Source organism: Biomphalaria glabrata, chromosome 18 (genome assembly GCF_947242115.1).
Source record: "Biomphalaria glabrata chromosome 18, xgBioGlab47.1, whole genome shotgun sequence".
NCBI lineage: Eukaryota > Metazoa > Mollusca > Gastropoda > Planorbidae > Biomphalaria > Biomphalaria glabrata.
The window spans coordinates 17059053-17078420 of NC_074728.1; the positions used below are offsets into that span (position 1 = coordinate 17059053).

The 19368-nt window shown below is 38.5% G+C and overlaps 1 protein-coding gene across 1 annotated transcript in view; it reads left to right on the forward strand.

Annotated features, from left to right (window-relative positions):
* LOC106064832 (uncharacterized) overlaps positions 1 to 19368 on the forward strand; it is a 99507-nt gene that overhangs the window by 28736 nt on the left and 51403 nt on the right. The window contains exons 8-13 of the mRNA XM_056017635.1: positions 865 to 909; positions 1078 to 1102; positions 5340 to 5372; positions 5776 to 5808; positions 16596 to 16628; positions 17213 to 17245. Coding sequence (XP_055873610.1) covers positions 865 to 909; positions 1078 to 1102; positions 5340 to 5372; positions 5776 to 5808; positions 16596 to 16628; positions 17213 to 17245 — 202 coding nt within the window. The remainder of the gene's footprint in view (positions 1 to 864; positions 910 to 1077; positions 1103 to 5339; positions 5373 to 5775; positions 5809 to 16595; positions 16629 to 17212; positions 17246 to 19368) is intronic.

The window sequence follows — 19368 nt, forward strand, 5'->3', positions numbered from 1 at the left end:
GTCGCCAGACATCCACATTGACCAAATAGCTATGTATTTATAGCATTATATAAATAGTTAAAGTGTGTTTAATAGCCTTAATTCTAATGTTGTTTGACATTAAGTTTACTCCAAAAGATTTCCTCCAAGAAGACTAAGACTTTGACTTTTTAGATCAAAGCATTTTGACCTTTTTCGACAAAGGTTTTACGAAGAATGAAATTTCTAACTAAAGATAATGAAATGTGTATAAAAAAAATAATAAAATATTAAAACAGAGCGAATATAAATTAACTATTAAATTGTGTCAAGAAGAAATAATTTTTAAAAAGCATGTCAATTTTTTATCTTAAAATTCTAAAACAATAGTGTTATAAAGTTATAAAGTTACCTTTTATTTAACAAATATGTGTGCATCAGCTGTTACTTTCAGAAACCTTCTCTAAGGTCTCTTCAATTTTAAATTTCCTGATTTTTAATTACAAAAGTATCCTCAAAATAGGAAATAATTAGGTGCAAATGTCATTATAGTCCTGCATGGTAATCTCAAAATCAATGATTTTACTGACTGATTCAGGAAATCGCTTCCAGTCTATAAATTCAGATAAGCATTTATAAATATTAATCCTAAAAAAATGGAATAAATCATGTATTTTTTGCTATTTGTGCTTCTAGGTATTTTAAATAACATTTTTTTTTGTATTTGTAAGTTATGGTTTAGTTTTCTAACGCCTGTAAAAATTATTGTCACTTCACTTCTTTCAGTCTTCTATCTTAAAGTATCCCGTAGTTTAGTAATGTATTTTAGGTGTAATTATAGTCAAGTATGCATATTTTTTATGTTAACTTTTACGTTGATAGGTTCTTTATGTTTTCTTGATTTAGGAATCTCAAACAGAAGACGCACATTGCAATATTGGTCAAACCCAGGTTATTTTGTTATGTAATTTTTATTTTTTTCAAATATTTAGTACAAAAATAATTAAAAGAAAATAATAAAATTACTTTTTTAGGTAGTTCAAAACCTTTTATGAAAATTAACAACATATTTATAATTTTGTTTTACTTAATTAACTTTTATTTTCTTACTGCTAACAGGAAGTGTTTTTCTCTGAAGCCAAAGGTAACATCTATTTTATTTATTTTTTTTAAAGCAGCTTATTTCTCCTAATTTATTATCTCTAGATTAAGGTCTTTCATTTTCATATCGTTTTCATTTTGAAATCTATTTTCATTTTCTTTAGTGAATCACTCTTTATTTTTCAGAGAATGGGTTTGTTATATATCTATACTATAAAGTAGAATGTGAGGTGTATGTATGTTACTTATAGACATCAAAACCGCTTGACCAATCTTGATAAAACTTGACAGGAATGTTTCTTGGGTACCAACTTAGACCTTAGTGTATGTATGTAGCCCTAAAACAAAGTTAAGACCCTAAAAAAATAAAGTTGTCCGACTCTATTACAGCTATAGTATTTTATGGATCTAGGCCATGTCTACAATGTTGACATGAGAAAAGATCGAAAGGATTTAGACCTAGATCTAATTTTAAGAAATACACTTTGCGCAGATAGTTTTTTACTTTGACACATAAAAATACAAAAGAAGACCCATTGATTTCATTATATAATAAAAGTAACCTTCAATTTTGTGTTTCAAAAGCATTTTTTACATAAATTAGTTCTTTATATATGTGACTACAGATTTCCTGACGAACATTCTTTCATTAGACAATACCGTAATGAATCGCGTACTAAAAATAAATTCGTTTAATTGTTTACTTTATAATCCCATCCCTAGATCTAAAACTCTAATTCAACTCTTAGATGATAAAACTTCTCTTCGCACAGATAGTTTTATACATTAACACATGAACATACTAATTATAGTCCATTCATTTCATATTTTGATCAAATAAACATTAAAATTTGGTTTTCTAAAGCATTTTTAAGAGACTACATTCGTTTACGAAAGCTGCGAAGCCGAGTTGAGATAGGCCTAGATCTATATTCATTCATGAATCCCGTACTAAAAATATTTCGTTTAATTGTTCACTTTATAATCCCATTCATTTAACAAAGCTATCGCTCTTTTCGTTTTTAATAGATATGAATGTATCGACTTCGGGTAAACCCATTTTCGCAAACCTAATTTTATTTTCGTAGCGAAAGAGAAATAACGTGAAAGGATCATTAGCTAAGTTTAACATACATCTAAATCCAATCCACTACATTAGTGAACACAAACTTAGACCCGCAGGCCGCGGATAATGCCAGGCTAGTGTATTTATATAGACTTGGCGCGAGATAGTCTGACTATAATTTAAGAAACACGTAAATTTTATAATTAAGTCTAAAGTTATATATATATATATATATATATATATATATATAACCAGAGTTTTCTCTCCGAGGCTCGTCCCGAGACATGACGTTAAACTGCGCTCCTCTTTCCTTAGCACTTTTGGAGCTCAAAAGTGCCCTACTTCTTTTCTATCATTGTGTCTGCCTCCTCTTTTCCTCAGTCTGCCTTCAATGATCATCACTCTGTCTCCTTATCTCCAAATATCTCACTACGTCCTAGACCAGTCCGTTTGCCGTGGACTGCGACGGGTAAGGGGGGATAAAGAGATCCTGGTGTTTGAGTGGTGGCTATCTGAGGATAAACCACCACAACACAATACTTTGGCTCCAAGTTCCCCTAGACCTGAGGCCCAGATGGCCCGCTCTGGGTCAATCGGCTGGAGGGCTGTGGCTGGAGGGTCAATCAGGGAGCTGCTGTATCGGACACACGTCCGATGCAGCAGCTGACTGAGTATAGCACCTGTGTAGCCCTGGCGGGCTCATTCTGGACTTCCGAAAGGCCCGTCCCCTTGTTGGACTCGATGGCGGGTGGGGAGCACAGGTGCCGAATTAACAAGAATATACATGGACAAAAAAACCCCTAACAAACTACTTGCCCCAGATTTAAGTCTGGGCAAGAGACGCCGCATTGAGGCAAAAAAGGAGGAGGCCACAAAAAGCTGTACTACCTGGCCATCATTTTTGGTGGTCAGGTGCACAGAGGAGGGGAAAAGTCTGACAAAGCTGAGCCCTTTCCTTATCTATAAGGGACTCAAGTCAGTAGTGGGAGGGCTCAAGAGTGTGTCTAAGCTACACAAATCAATGGAACATCTTGTAGAAGTAGATGGCAAGACACACTCTGATGGGCTTTTAAGATGCAGAAGACTCTGTGATCTCCAAGTGGAAGTCATGCCACACAAGAGTCTGAACACCAGCAGAGGTGTAATCAGCTCTAGGGACCTACTGAATTGTTCCGAGAAGGAAATAGTGGAGGGCATTTAAGGAGTCACCCATGCCCGGCGCATTACCAGGCGCAGGGAGGGTGAGGAGGTCAAAACCGCCACTATTATCCTCACATTCGGAACTAGGACACCGCCAGAGTATGTGAAGGCAGGATACCTACGAGTTCCAGTGAGGCCCTACATACCTAGCCCCATGAGGTGCTTCAAGTGCCAGGGTAATGGACAAGCTGTTGGACCAAATAACAGCCGACCGTAGGGATGTCACCTTCATCTGGGTCCCCTCCCATGTTGGCATTGAGGGAAACGAAGCCGCAGACAGAGAAGCAAAGAGAGCCCTAAATCATGCGGTGTCAGGAACCCAAATTCCCTACTCGGACCTGAGACAAAGTATTGCCTCTGCCACCTATCGAGAGTGGCAGAACCGATGGGAGGCTGAGACTCACAGTAAACTCAGGCAGATTGTGGCGGATGTCAGGTGGCGGCCCACATCTAAGGGTCTGACAAGGCGTGGTAGCACGACCATGTCCAGACTTAGGATTGGCCACACCTACATCACGCACTCTTTTGTACTGAAGAGAGAGGAGCCCCCACTTTGTGAGTACTGTGACTCTCGCCTCACCGTGGAACATATCCTCGTTGATTGCCCCAGATACCAGGATGTCAGGGCGAAATATTTTAGCGCCACTAATTTAAATACACTATTTGATAATGTCGACCCTGGGAAGGTACTGGGCTTTATCCGGGAAGTTGGGCTATCTACGAAGATCTGATTTATGAATTTGTGAACATGCACTATTTACATTAGATTTTTACCAAATATTTACATTTTTACTACCTTTACTATTTTAACTGTGAATAGACCTTGATTTTAATGATATGACTGTATAGAATCTGGCCCTTGTTGTTTAGAGAGAGAGGGATCCTTAAGGGACTGCAGGCACGACATGGCCTAAATTGTGCCGATGTGCCTCAAATCAAAAATCAATTAATCAATCTCTCCGAGATTACATCATGGGCTTTAGATAAAGGGATCACGGTCTCGACATTGCTGATGGAATCCAAAGCAACGCCTAGCGTTACATTTAGCACCAATTTAGATGCAGAAGCTGCAGGAGGGAATGCTATATTTGATACTCCCAACGTCTAAGGCGCTTCCCTCCTGATGTTTCCTCTAGTTGTTCTGCTAAATTCTGGTACTGCAAGGCAACTGGAATTTTAATCAGACTATCACTTTCCAAAATGAATCGTCTAACTAGGTTGACGTTCTTCATCTGCCCAAAGCTCCCTGTATTGTCGCGCCAGGTATCCGCCTTCACCTCTTCATCTGTTAGTAAGAGTAGTTTCACCAGTATTAGTATCTACACACGAGCAGACCAAGTACTAGACTTAATAGTCAGAGGCTATTTGAGACGCATGCCATTATGAGTACTTTAAAGAAAATAGGAACTTATTTACATTGTCAGCTCCTGGCAACAACAGAAGGTTGTCTCTGATGTTGGAGAGGTCTTCGCGCCTCGTGGATATACTACTTCCCACTTCAACCTGGGCTGCCCTCATACAATAAGTTGCTGATCCGTGCTTAGTTGCCTCGATTGTACATAAATAAATTCGCTAAAAGGAAATTTACATATTTATATCTGTTAGAATCTTACCCAGACAGAAGCTTGTTAAGACATGCAGATAGAGGCAGGCTCCCATAGACCTAAAGTTTTTTACTCAACTTTAAGAGCACTTACTAAGAAGAATAAAAAAAAGGTCTTCTGTACCGAGTGTATGTGGCTAGTATAATGACCAAACGCCATTACTTTGTGTCTACAAACTTGGTACCCACTTAGATAAAGATGGACTACGTGATGCTTTAAGGATTCTGAAATTTAAGATCCGTCTTCACCCAGTTTGGAACAAGAAAATGTTGACTTAAATATTAGAATAGTTTATGCATATAATGTATGTAACATACTAATTTATTAAAAGTAATATTGTTTTTGTAAAACTTCTGAAACCAACACTATAACATAAACATTTTATTTATATTTCTTTAAATTTGTTTTAGAAATAACGCGGAGCGAAGCAGAAGCCACACATGGTAAGAATTGAAACTAATCTTCTACTTAAGAATTCAAAAATGGTAGGCGTATCTTTGACAAAACAAATATATCAGAATTTTACGTTCTGATATCTAATTAAGCAAACATGAAAATCTTTTAAATTTTGGTTTTATTTCTTGTACAGAAAATATAACACACCCAAGTGACTCTTTGTCCCACATTAATAAAATTTTAATTTATAAAGAACTAGCCAAACATGACAGGTGGCCTTTGGATCTTAAATTGAATATTACATCACCTAGTTTGGAACTCGAACATTTTGACTAATATATAAGAGTAGTTAATGCGTATATATATATATATATATATATATATATATATATATATATATATATATATATATATATATATATATATATATATTTCTCTCATCTGTTTTAGAAATACAGCGAAATAGAAAGAGCGCAAAACACGGTAAGAATTAAAACTTATCTTCAACTTTAGAATACAAAGATGTAGTCGTAGCTCTGACAAAAACAATATATCACAATTGCTTGTGCTGTAATCAAATTAGGAAAACTCGAAACTAGAAAAAAAATTGCTTTATTTTTGCACACAAAATGTAATACACCCAAGCGACTCTTTGTCCTTCGTTAATTAAACTCTACTTTTTAAAGAATTATCCAAATATTACACGCGACCTTAGGGGCTTAGTTTGGGTATTACTTATCTGTATATATATATATATATATATATATATATATATATATATATATATATATATATATGTATGTATTGTTATAAACCTGGCGGTGGCACAGATGGGGGTAGTGGTGTGTGTGTAGTCAGCCGACGCAAATCGCCCCAGGCCAGCGCTAGACGAGCGGTCAACCGTGACGAGTTACGACTGTCAGCCGAGTCGAGTGTCAACAGGACAGTTCGGGAAGGATCGCCGACGTGAACAGAGCTCAGGAGCGTCACGAGAGTTGTAGTCATCTGACCACCTAGAAACGTCGAGCGGCGTTCTGTCCGGTTCGAGAAGGCCAGCAGGGACCCTATATAAAGAGCGAAGGTATCAGAGACCAGTCAGTCACAACTTCCCGATCTACAGTTCGTTACAACGGCTCAGTACAAGTCCGAGACGAGACAGAGAGACCAGTGCAAGAGTTGATACGGCGGAGAGATATTTGTACAGTCTTGTGTTACGTGCTGCCAATTGTACAGTATTGGCTGTTATTTATTGACATTAAACTATTACGTTATTTTCAAGCCCAGAGTTGTCAAGTTCTTTAAGTTGGTGGTGTCGTTTGGTGCAATTTGCAGAGAGCCTGGATAGTGAGATTCGTAACAACTGGTGTCAGATTTGGGATCTGTAATGGCTACTACGAAAACGCTAGACCAACTCCTTGTGAAAAAACTGAGGCAAGAACTCCGTAATCGAGATCTGAAGACGAGCGGAAACAAAGAAACTTTACAAGCACGCCTTCGGGAAGAACTGGTGAAGGAAAAAGAAGATCCGGAAACATATCTTTTTAAAGTTGAACCGGACTTGCTAGAACAGATGGCAGCTATGCAGGGACAGATGGCAGCTATGCAGGGACAGATCGCCAGTAGCAAACAGGAGCAGATGGCAGCGGTTCGTTAGGAGCTAAGAAACACCAATTACAAGATAGACGCCATGGACTCGGGAATCAAAACGGAGTTATTGGCAATGAACCAACGCATACATGCTGTGGAGGAGAGAATCACCAACATTGACGAGCAGATGAATCAGAGGGTCGACGCAGTAGAGAAGGCCATCGACGAAATGAAGATACAAGTCCAACGCAAGCACACAAATGTACCAGAAGCAGATATGACGTCATTTGTACCTGAAGTCTCCGGGAAAATGAAGCTCCCCGTATTTGATGGTTCCGTGTCCTGGTCAGTATACAAGAAACAATTTGACGCAGCAGCCAAAGTTAACAAATGGAACAGTGAGGAGGAGAAAGCAACAGCCCTTGGGTTATCCCTAAGAGGAAAAGCCTCCGAATTGCTACAGTCTCTACCGAACCAGCAAGACTTCGCCGCCCTTGTCCAGGCTATGGAACTCCGATACGGGGATGATCATCTGCAAGAAGTATATCGTGTGCAACTAGAGACCAGACAACAGCGCCCCGATGAAACACTACAGGAGCTAGAGACAGACATCGAACGCCTCGCACATCTGGCCTACCCAACAGCCGCACAAGATTTTCTGGAGGTCATTATCACCGACGCCTTCATTGATGCGCTTCGAGACCCCGAGTTAAAGAAAGCCACCAGAGTTAGTGGTAGACGTAAGGCCAGTGAAGCCCTCGTATACGCTCTCTCATATGAAGCCGCCAAAGACGCATCATGGAGCACTCATCAAGGCCGAAAGCTGGAAGTCAAAGAGGAAGAATTTGAACAACTTGTGAGAAGGGTGACAGAGGCACTAGACGAACGACGAACAAACCAGATACCAGAAAATCAACCTAGGGCTCCTGTACGATGCTGGAATTGTGGTGAACTTGGTCATATACAAAGAAGCTGCACTAGAAGATTTGCACAAACTGGAACCCATTACAGATTAGAAAGGTATGCACGACCAAATTCTCGGGGCTACCAGGGAAACTAGCACGCGCCGGCTTCAAGGGGCAGAACCCGGCGACACAGAGAATGAGAGCCCCTACAACCATCATCCCGGTCGCTTTGCTAGGACAGAGTAAGAGTCTGAAAATCATCGGAAAAATTGGATGTCAAAATTATCACCTCCTCCTAGATACTGGTGCCTCACGATCAGTCATCCGGACGGATAAAGTGGACAGTAGCAAGAAAACGCCAGTTAGAGCCTACTCGTTGAAAACAGCCAGTGGAGAACTGATGCCCATAAAAGGCCTGATCGACATAACAGTCGAGATTGGGAATCAGTCATTCGAACACGAATTCCTGATTGCTGACGTCACAGATGACTGCATAATAGGGCTCGACTTCATGCTGAAATATGGCTTTTCCTTAAATATCGGTGGAGGCACTTTACAATGTGGATACCTCAAAGTACCCTTGCTTGGCGACGAGAATGAAGAAGATGGCCGAGTCAGAAGGATTGAGTTGGTGGAAAATACAACCTTGCCTGCGAAGTCTGAAATGATCATTTGGGGGAAAATTGAGGACGGCTATCCCACGACAGGAACAGCGCTGGTAGAAAGCTTGGACACCAACCACAACGGGATAGCAGTAGGAAAGGCACTAGTCACGATTGGGAAAGACCTAATGGTACCCGTAAGAATTATGAACCTCGGTACAGTAGAGAAACACTTTCGGAAAGGTAGCACCATCGCTGGTTGCCATGCTCTTGAGATGATAAAAAACTGTAGCAGTGAAAACCCCGTCGAAAGACTCGAGTCCAGTGAACCGCAGGTTACTAAATTTCTGACAGAAGTCAAAACGATATTGTCGAAAGAACAGTACACCAAACCAGAACAATTCCTCAGAAAGTTTTCTGACATATTGCCATCTGATGAAATGGACTTTGGGCGGACAAATCTAATCCAGCATCGAATAGACACAGGAAACACTAGACCTATACGACAGCAACCACGTCGCCTGCCGCTAGCAAAACACCAAGAAGCTATGGACATCATAGAACGGATGAGGCAGCAAGGGGTTGTTGAACCATCCAACAGTCCATGGTGTTCACCCATCGTCTTGGTAAAGAAGAAAGATGGATCCACGAGATTTTGTGTCGACTATAGATTATTAAATGACGCCACACACAAGGACAGCTACCCGCTCCCTAGGATTGACGACACATTGGACACACTTGCTGGGTCACAGATCTTTTCCACCCTTGACCTGAAGAGCGGTTACTGGCAAGTAGGACTACACCCCGAGGACAGAGATAAAACGGCCTTCTCTGCTGGTAATGGTCTCTGGCAATTTACCGTGATGCCTTTTGGACTCTGCAACGCCCCAGCCACCTTTGAAAGACTAATGGAGCATGTGTTAAGAGGACTCAACTGGACCACTTGTCTTGTCTACTTAGATGACATTATCGTCATAGGCAGAACCTTCGAGGAACATATCGCAAACCTGAAGGAAGTATTCGAACGAATCAGAAAAGATGGCATGAAATTGAATCCAAAGAAGTGCTCCTTGTTCAGAAGGAGAGTCAAGTACCTTGGGCATATCGTGTCGAAGGAAGGAGTCAGCACAGACCCGGATAAAGTTGAAGCCGTAAATGAATGGCCGATTCCCGCTAATATCCAGGAGTTAAGAAGCTTTCTTGGACTCTGCACGTACTACAGACGTTTCGTACCAAACTTCTCTAGCCTCTGTAGCGCCCTTCATCAATTGACAGAACCGAAGCGGCCGTTTATTTGGACAACGGAATGCCAGGAGGCCTTTGAGCGACTTAAAAAGGCTCTTGTTTCATCACCCATTCTGGCCTACCCGATACCAGGCGAGACGTTCATACTTGACACCGATGCGAGTAATACTGGAATAGGCGCTGTCTTATCCCAAAAGATAGATGGAACTGAGAGAGTCATAGCTTACTTTAGTCGGAGATTGTCCAAAGCCGAGAGAAACTAATGTGTCACAAGACGTGAGCTACTGGCAGTCGTGGATGCCATACAACATTTCCACAAATACTTATATTGGCAAAAATTCATCCTTAGTCAGATCACGCTGCTCTTCAATGGCTGTTGTCATTTAAAAATCCTGAAGGACAAGTCGCCAGGTGGATTGAACGTTTGCAAACCTATGACTTCGAGACACAGCACCGAAAAGGCCAAACTCACCAGAATGCTGACGCGCTGTCTCGACGGCCTTGCAGAATGGAATGTAAACACTGCAGCAAGGTTGAAGAAAAGGGTGGTATCATTGATTGCCAACGTCTTGGAGTACAAGCTTGTGGATCATGGTCCGACGAAAGAATCCGAGAAGACCAGTTAAAGGATGATGATCTGGCTCCCATTCTGCTTATGAAGGAAGACGTACAAAGACCGGAATGGCATCACCTTTCTGATAAAGGAGCTGCTACCAAGGCATATTGGGCACAATGGTACTCACTGACAATTGACAATGGAGTTCTCAAGAGGGTCTGGGAAACCGCAGATGGAGAAAGCAATCGCTTGCAACTGTTGCTGCCTAAAGTAAGAGTTGCCGAGGTGTTACAAGAAATCCATAATAATTCTAGTGGGTCACATTTAGGTGTCAACAAGACCTTTGAAAAAGTGCGCCAGCGGTTTTACTGGTTCGGCTACCGGGATGATGTAGAAGAATGGTGCCGAAGGTGCGACACGTGTGCAGCAGCGAAGGGCCCGCACAGGAGAACGAGGGGACGTATGCAGCAATACAACGTCGGTAATCCCTTCGAAAGAATAGCGATCGATGTAGCCGGACCGTTTCCTGAGTCCTAGAGAGCAAACAAGTACGTTCTAGTGGCGATCGACTATTTTACTAAGTGGCCTGAGGCGTATGCGATACCAAACCAAGAAGCCACCACCATAGCGGAAACCCTTGTAGAAAATTGGATTAGCCGATTCGGTGCTCCCACAGAGTTACACTCCGACCAGGTCCGAAACTTCGAATCCAAGATCTTCCAAGAGATGTGCCAGGTACTTGGCATCGAGAAGACACGCACAACCCCTCTTCACCCCCAGTCAGACGGGATGGTAGAACGATTTAACTGAACACTGGAACAACACCTGTCGAAAGTCGTCGACGATCGTCAAGATGACTGGGACACCTATATACCAATGTTCCTTATGGCATATAGAGGATCGATTCACAGCACCACTGGTTACACTCCAGCAAAGATGTTGTTCGGCCGAGAGCTGCAACTACCATGTGATTTGCTATTCGGAATTCCGGGAGATGTGCCAGCCTCCTCGACAGACTATGTCGCAAATCTCCGAAAACGGATGGAGAAAACTCACGCTCTTGCCCGCAGGAACATCAAGATCAACAGTGACCAGGTGAAGACAAGGTACGACAAACGGGCCAACGCCGCTAGGTTTCAGGAGAACGATCTGGTGTGGCTTTACAATCCACAAAGACGAAAAGGCAAGTCCCCAAAGCTTAAAAAAAGACTGGGAAGGACCCTACCGAGTGATAAAAAGAATAAACGATGTTGTGTATCGAATACAGAAGAGCCAAAGGTCGAAACTGAAGGTCGTTCACATCGACAGACTCAACAAGTACTATGGTGAAGCTGGATCTGCCCGGGACGGACAGATCTAAGGAGGGGGCAGTGTTATAAACCTGGTGGTGGCACAGATGGGGGTAGTGGTGTGTGTGTAGTCAGCCGACGCAAATCGCCATAGGCCAGCGCTAGACGAGCGGTCAACCGTGACGAGTTACGACTGTCAGCCGAGTCGAGTGTCAACAGGACAGTTCGGGAAGGATCGCCGACGTGAACAGAGCTCAGGAGCGTCAAAAGAGTTGTAGTCATCTGACCACCTAGAAACGTCGAGCGGCGTTCTGTCCTGTTCGAGAAGGCCAGCAGGGACCCTATATAAAGAGCGAAGGTATCAGAGACCAGTCAGTCACAACTTCCCGATCTACAGTTCGTTACAACGGCTCAGTACAAGTCCGAGACGAAACAGAGAGACCAGTGCAAGAGTTGATACGGCGGAGAGATATCTGTACAGTCTTGTGTTACGTGCTGCCAATTGTACAGTATTGGCTGTTATTTATTGACATTAAACTATTACGTTATTTTCAAGCCCAGAGTTGTCAAGTTCTTTAAGTTGGTGGTGTCGTTTGGTGCAATTTGCAGAGAGCCTGGATAGTGAGATTCGTAACAATATATATATATATATATATATATATATGTATATATATATATATATATATATATATATATATATATGTATATGTATTAGAATCTCAGTATTACACACTCTCCATTGTCTTGTGGGTTTCATGCTCATCCAGTAGCAGCGCAAGTGGAATGAGTTTAGTTTTGGGAAGGTAGTCCAAAAATTCGCCATTGCCTGCGGCAGAAAAAAGAACTCAAAGCTTGACATCTGCTTTAATGAGACTAAGCGCCACCCCATGATGAAACTGTCCATGTCGAAATCTTTTTATAAGACCTTTAAATTTTACTTTCGTTATATCCTGGAATGACATGGGAGCAAATGAAGAAAGCTGCTCAGAACCGAGTTCGGTGGAAAGGTGTGGATGTGGCCCTATGCTCCCCTAGGAGTGCACAGGATTAAGTCAAGTCAAGTATATCCTTTAGAAATCACAACCTATATATGAAGCAGCAAAAATAAATCACACATGTTCAGTAATTTTTAGTGCAAATGATTTTTTTTATGCCAAATTATTTTTAATATCCCGAATGTCATTTCCGCTTCCTTTTAGATGCGATGCAATAAAATAAAAAAGACTAATCCTTGAGAGAGAAAGAGAGAGAAAGAGAGAGAAAGAAATAAATAAAAAGGAATTATAATTTGTAGCACCCTGACACTAAGCCTAATTTTATGATTATAGATTGAAAAAAAAAAACAAAAAAACTAAGGCGTTATACATAGAATTCAAAAGTAATTCAATTTGGAATACTAAAAAAAATGTTACCTGTCAATGCAGAAAAAAAAAAATATTTAACTCGTTGGATAATATTTTGTCGTCTCTTGTATTTGTGCTCCTGCCATTTTGTTCATGATACCCCACGCCTGCGCCTGTCTACTATCCCTTGTCTTAATCGAGTCTTCCAGCTTGGTCCGGTACTTTCTCCTCCCTTCCTCAAGAGATTTCGTTGAGCTCTTTTTCCTTTCCTGCCTGTCACCCCTCATATATATACTCTTTTTTTTAATGATTTCCCGTTTTATTTTTGTAGTGACCCATTGTTTATTATTAGGGTATATCGTGATATTCTTAGTACTAATACACATGTTTTCACAGAATTTGAAGTAATTCGTCACTGCTTCGTCCCATTCTTTCACATTTAAAGTGGTTTCTTTAAACACGTTTAAGTCGGTGTAGTTTGAGAATGTTGTCTTTAGTCCATTCTTGTACTTTTTTTTAATGATTTTTCCTTCTTTAAGTTTCGTACGGTAAGTAGGCAGCAGTTGTATTGTTTTGTGTTCCGATGATCCTAGTGGTGGGTTTAGGGTTAGGGTTAGGGTTAGGGTTAGGATTTAGGGTTAGGGTTAGTTCTGTTTTCACTTGATGGGCATGAGATGTTTTGATAGAAGGTGGGTAGGTCAACCTTCAAGGTGCATTTGTTAAAATCATCCAGTATGACTATGGTGAGTCCGGTGACCTTGTCTGAAACTCATGCACTACGTCAGCGATGGTTGCAGCTGCAACTTCCGTCTTGGCTGTAGGCGGAACATAAACCAGGACTTTGTAAATAACACCACGTCTTGTGGCAAATAAAAAGAGGTCTCAATGAGAGCGCCAGTAGTTCTAGATCCGGACAGCACATTCTCTTTTTAACCGTGTAGTTGGTACAGTATTTGAGGTTAATGTACACAAAGCCCCGCCCCCCTTTCTTCTACTTAGACTCAGCCGTTCTGTCAGATCTCACGCGAAATAAACCATCAATAGCAATTAGGTTGTCGTTGTCATCCTCCTCTAACCATGTCTCAGTAAAAGCCAATAGACAACTTTCCCTAAAAAACGTGGTCGTAGCGTACATGGGCACATATCTCATCCACTTTGTTTCTAATTGAGCGGACGTTAGCTAGAATAATCGTTGGAAGTGGTGGACCTTTGCCGTACTCCTCCTCTTTTTCCTCTTTTCCTTGTACTAACAAAGACAATTTATATGTGTATAACATGGTGGAAGAGGCTTCCTCCTTAAACGAAGTTTGAGGAGTTGGTCTCCACCATAATAGATAGATCTAGGACTACATTGCCCGCCATCTTTGACCCCATTTTTTTATCTTTTATTTATTTTAAAATCTATATCTAATAACAAATGTAATGTAAATCACTAGCGGATCCCGAACTTTGGAAGGGGGGTGGGACGATTTTTTCCAAACCCTAACCCTAATGCCAAGTAAACCTTAACCCTATGCTTAAACATGCGTACAGCACACACACATTCACACACACATATATATAACCCTAACCCTAACGATAAAAAGCGTTTCCTTGCATTCTTCACTGCAGAAACGCATTCTCCTGACAAGTATAGCTCATTATTCATCAGTGGAGTTCGGGGCGAAGCCCCGACGACAAAAGCGTTTTCTTGAATTCTTTACTGCAGAAACGCATTCTCCTGACAAGTACAGCTCATTATTCATCAGTGGAGTTCGGGGCGAAGCCCCGACGCCAAAAGCGTTTTCTTGCATTCTTCAATGCAAAACGCATTTTCCTGACATGTACAGTTAATTATTTATCATGGAGTTTGGGGCGAAGCCCCGACGCCAAAAGCGTTTTCTTGCATTCTTCATTGCAGAAACGCATTCTCCTGACATCTACAGCTCATTACTCATCAATGGAGTTCGGGGCGAAGCCCCGACGACAAAAGCGTTTTCTTGCATTCTTCAATGCGGAAACGCATTCTCCTGACCTAAAGCTCATTATTCATACTATTAAAAAAAGACATTTTGAATAATGTTATACTTGAAAAATATTCTAATATGAATTTATAGGCCCTAAATACATTGCAAATAAAACCGATTTGTTCCTTGAAAAGATAAGACACCCCACATATTTAGATTTTGGCTTTGAGGATCGCCGCCGAAAAAAAAAACTATTCGATAAATAGTATAAATTGTGAGTTATAGTCCCAAATTTATTTAACTAGAAAAATATCAGATTGAGTAAAGGTTGGAAAAAGGCGACTATGAAAATATTGTTTGAGTTTAGAACTCATCTCAATCATGACTCTTATACTGAAAAATTTCGTTTGAATTCTAACTTTTCCAATGCAAAGTCTTTTTAAAAATAATTATGATAAATTCATGTGAAATTACATAAACTCTGTCTGGAAATGGGAGGGGCGGTAGAGTGAAAACGATTAATCCTCGCTCCTTTAATAATTTCTGCTAAAGATTGCATTTAGCATTAAAGAATAAGGGTGGGGCGACTCGATATAAGAATTTAATTTATAGTATTTATAAATTATATTAGTGACAGATTTTTTAAAAAAATTTAATTTCTTAACTATAATTTGAAAACAAAAAGTATTGATTTGTCAAATGGGAGAAATGCGATTGCATGTATCGCCCCTTCCACCTGGTACAACCCTTTTTCATTTAAATTTACTAATGATACAATTTGAGATTAGAGTGTGGCCAGTGTGGTACGACATAAAATACAATGGGTCACATACGTAGTTTATATTATATATATATATCTATATTTAACTAATTTTCTTCACAAACTATGATTTTCCAAAAAAATAGGACCGCCCCCCCAGCACTCAGAGAGCTAGAGTGGGGAGGGCAGTACATACAATCGCCCTCCTCCCAACCCCACGGAATCGGCCAAAATACCAGAAAGGGAGCGACATAATATAAAATTTATATATTAATTATATTAATTTTGTTCACAAACTATGATTTCTCCATAAAAACGGACCGCCCCCCCCACTCAAAGGGTTTATGTGGGAATGGCAGTAGAGGTATTCGCCCCCCCCCAGCAATTGGCACTCGAAAGTATACGGGGGGGGGGGCGGCAATGATACCATCGCCCCGCCCGACCCCACCAAATCGGCCAACATACAAGAGGGGGGGCGAAATAATCTAAAAATAGGTTGAAATATAAATAATCAGTATATATTTTTAACATAGGTAATAAATTCGTATACAAATTGTGTGAATTCTATACTAAAATTCGCCCCCCCCCTCGACCCGCCAGTGATGTAAATACTCATTGTACAGCCCACCTTGAAATTTATTTAATTTAATAATACTTGAAGTTTACTGACATATTATCTAAGCTATGCAAAATGTTTACGTAAATCTAATATAGATTACGTCTAGATTCTAGATCTAGAATTAAATCTTGACTAGATATGTATTTTTAATTCAGAAAACTAAATCTAGTTCTAGATGGATATATGATAAAAGTAGATATTAATTTAAATATTCTCTCAACTATACAATGCCCGCTAGCCGAATGGGTAGAATCGTTCGTTCAAGAGATGAGTCAAAATTAGGTGTTCAAAATCTGGTTAAAGCTAAATAATGTTTAAATTAATATTTTAAAATAATATTGTCTTTTTTTTAAATGTAATTCATATATTTTTTATTTAAATGTTTACTTTTTCAAGAAGAAATTATTACAATTCTCAGGACACTTGAAAATATGTGATTGCAAATGTAAAGGTATTTATATCAAAAGCATTTTTTCTTAAATTAAATTTATAACATGTATTGTATATTTTAAAATTTTAATTTTAGTATTTTATCTTAAATTGTTTTGTGTAATACCACTTTGAAAACTTTCAAATACATTCATAGATTGTTTCCTGTTATTCATTTTATATGAACCGATATAACAACAAATACATTAAGTAAAAAATAATGAATAATATTTCAATACATAATAAGAGTAATAAAAAAAAGTTATATTTTTATTACAGAAAGCATGTAGCATTCTTAATTGAGATATTTAAAAAAAGAAACATTTAAATTATAATAACAAAAATTGTATGTACGTTATTAAATTTAAGAAATATTTTAAAATATATTTTGGGAAAATGGCACTTAAAATTAATAATGTAATACATTTCATTTTAATATGTATTGCTTAATATAAACGATCATTATTTATCTTGGAAACTATTGATTATTCTTTCTTTAAAAACATAGCAAGAAATATTTCATACAGATCAATATTGTGTATAAAAATGTGCCTACATAATGTGTTGCATATTAATATTATAATAATTCCCTTCTTTTGTTTAAAGATTGTTTTGTTTACTTCATTGTCGTCGTATTAGGTAAGTATTCATCAATTCAATTTTGTATATTGATGACATGTAATCTATTCTGTATTTACCCGTAACTAAATAGAAGGTCCTAAATTAACCGTGATGGGGACTATGCGAAAAGGATTTCGCGGAGCAGAGTTTGGGTAGGGATACGGATAATAAGTGAAAATTAAAAGTTTTTATTTTAAAATAAATTCGTCGTTGGATTTTATTCATTGTTTACTACGTACAGAATTACTTTACAAGCCTTGCGTGTAGCAAAGTCATACAGTAAGCCTATATCATAAAAATTAATGTTTTCTACATAGATAACGCTTAATTGCAAGATATACAAAATGTATCAATCTAGATTCAAAAATTCTTGACCTCAAGAAATTCTTCATTAGGTTGAGGCGCGAGAAGCTTCTTTCACCAGTTGGTCGCGCGTAGGAATGGCGTGTTCCATATTGAATGACACCCTAAAATGACAATTGAGTCTATATATATATATTGTATGTGACATTCCAAACATCGAAACCCACCTTAACTGTGCTCTTGAAATTTGGGAATTGTCATTTACATATTCTTTTATTATAGAAGAGGGAGATTTTACTGAAAAAAACCCTGGTAAGTGTTTAAACTCAAAACCCTCTTCACTGCACTGGAGCAAGTGATGGTTTAGTATTAAATTCTCTCATAAAATAAACAATATCAAAGCAAAAATCAGTAACAAAATTCCACACAACCTCCCTGTGATAGGGGCTGGGTTAAACCCCAAAAGCCCGACCCTCAGGGCTACGCCCATGATATATATTAATATAACTAACTATTTATATAATATATATAAATATAACTTTTTTTGTTTTTGCCAGGGGGAGGAGTACACGGATAAGTAAAAGTGCTGTTAGAATTAACAGGCCCAAAATATGAGTGCGTGCATGTTATGGTGGTTTATTATGATTATTAAAATGTGGCTCAGAAACTATAAACTACAAACTATCAAGATCTACAACCTTTTTACCGTAGGTACAAAAAAAAGTATCGTGCTCGTGTTGAAATTTTTGCCGATACTGTTGTATTGTTAATTCCACTAACGATTTGATAACACAGGATAAGGAGATTTATTAATGTTATGTATTAACCTTGTTAATATTCATGTTCATTCAATGATCTGATAGTTAAGAAGATGTAGTTAAACATTAACCTAGCCTAACTGATGTTATTGAATAAGATAAGATAAGATAATTTTTATTGATCCAATCAAATTGATATTCAGTTTGACTACAATTGATAACCTCAGCATAACTACTGTACAATAACAATATAGATGCAAATACGAAAAACATTCTCACACGAAACACATACACACTCATAACCATCGCTTTATGATTATCTAATTGATCTAAGTGTATTGTAAAAGGGCCAATTTCTCATTCAATAACTGAACAAAGAAACTTGTCCCTTTATAAGAAAAAAAAACAGCTTTTCTCTTTATGTTCAATGTTCGGTCATTGATATGTTGCATTGCACTTCACAAGCACAATATGTGCATATATGAAACACAACTTATTTATTGTTGGTTTAAAATATAATCCACTTTTTGTATACTAAATAGATTTTTTCTCTTTAAGAAGTAACATTTTTAAATGCAAGTAGTTAGTATTACAAAAATGGTTTTATTTGTTTAAAAAAATCTGAAACAATTTGTATATATTCGTTATTAATAGGCTAAATTCTCACCTTACTTACAAAATAGTCTCAACTTTTTTTTTTTCTATAAATAGTGAATAGTAGTTAAAAATGGTGTATTTTTATGATAAACTAATTGTATAGTTAATTTTAAGAACTAAACTGTCACTTCCGGATAAGAAAAAAAGTAGCCGTTGCATCTAAACTTTCAAAGATATATGTTGTTATTTTTTTCTTTTCTAATTTATAAGATCTAAACAGAAGGACAAACAAAACAAAACTGAAAACGGCTATTCCCTTTTTTTTTTTGGGGGGGGGGGGTGCTAAAAATAAAAATATTTTACAGCAAATTTTTCTTTAATCTAAGTATACTTATTTTTAATATGGCTTATGTCCTTTCAGTGTCATTTTAGACGTGGTCTAATTAAAAATACAATCCTAACATTTCATTGTAACAGATACAC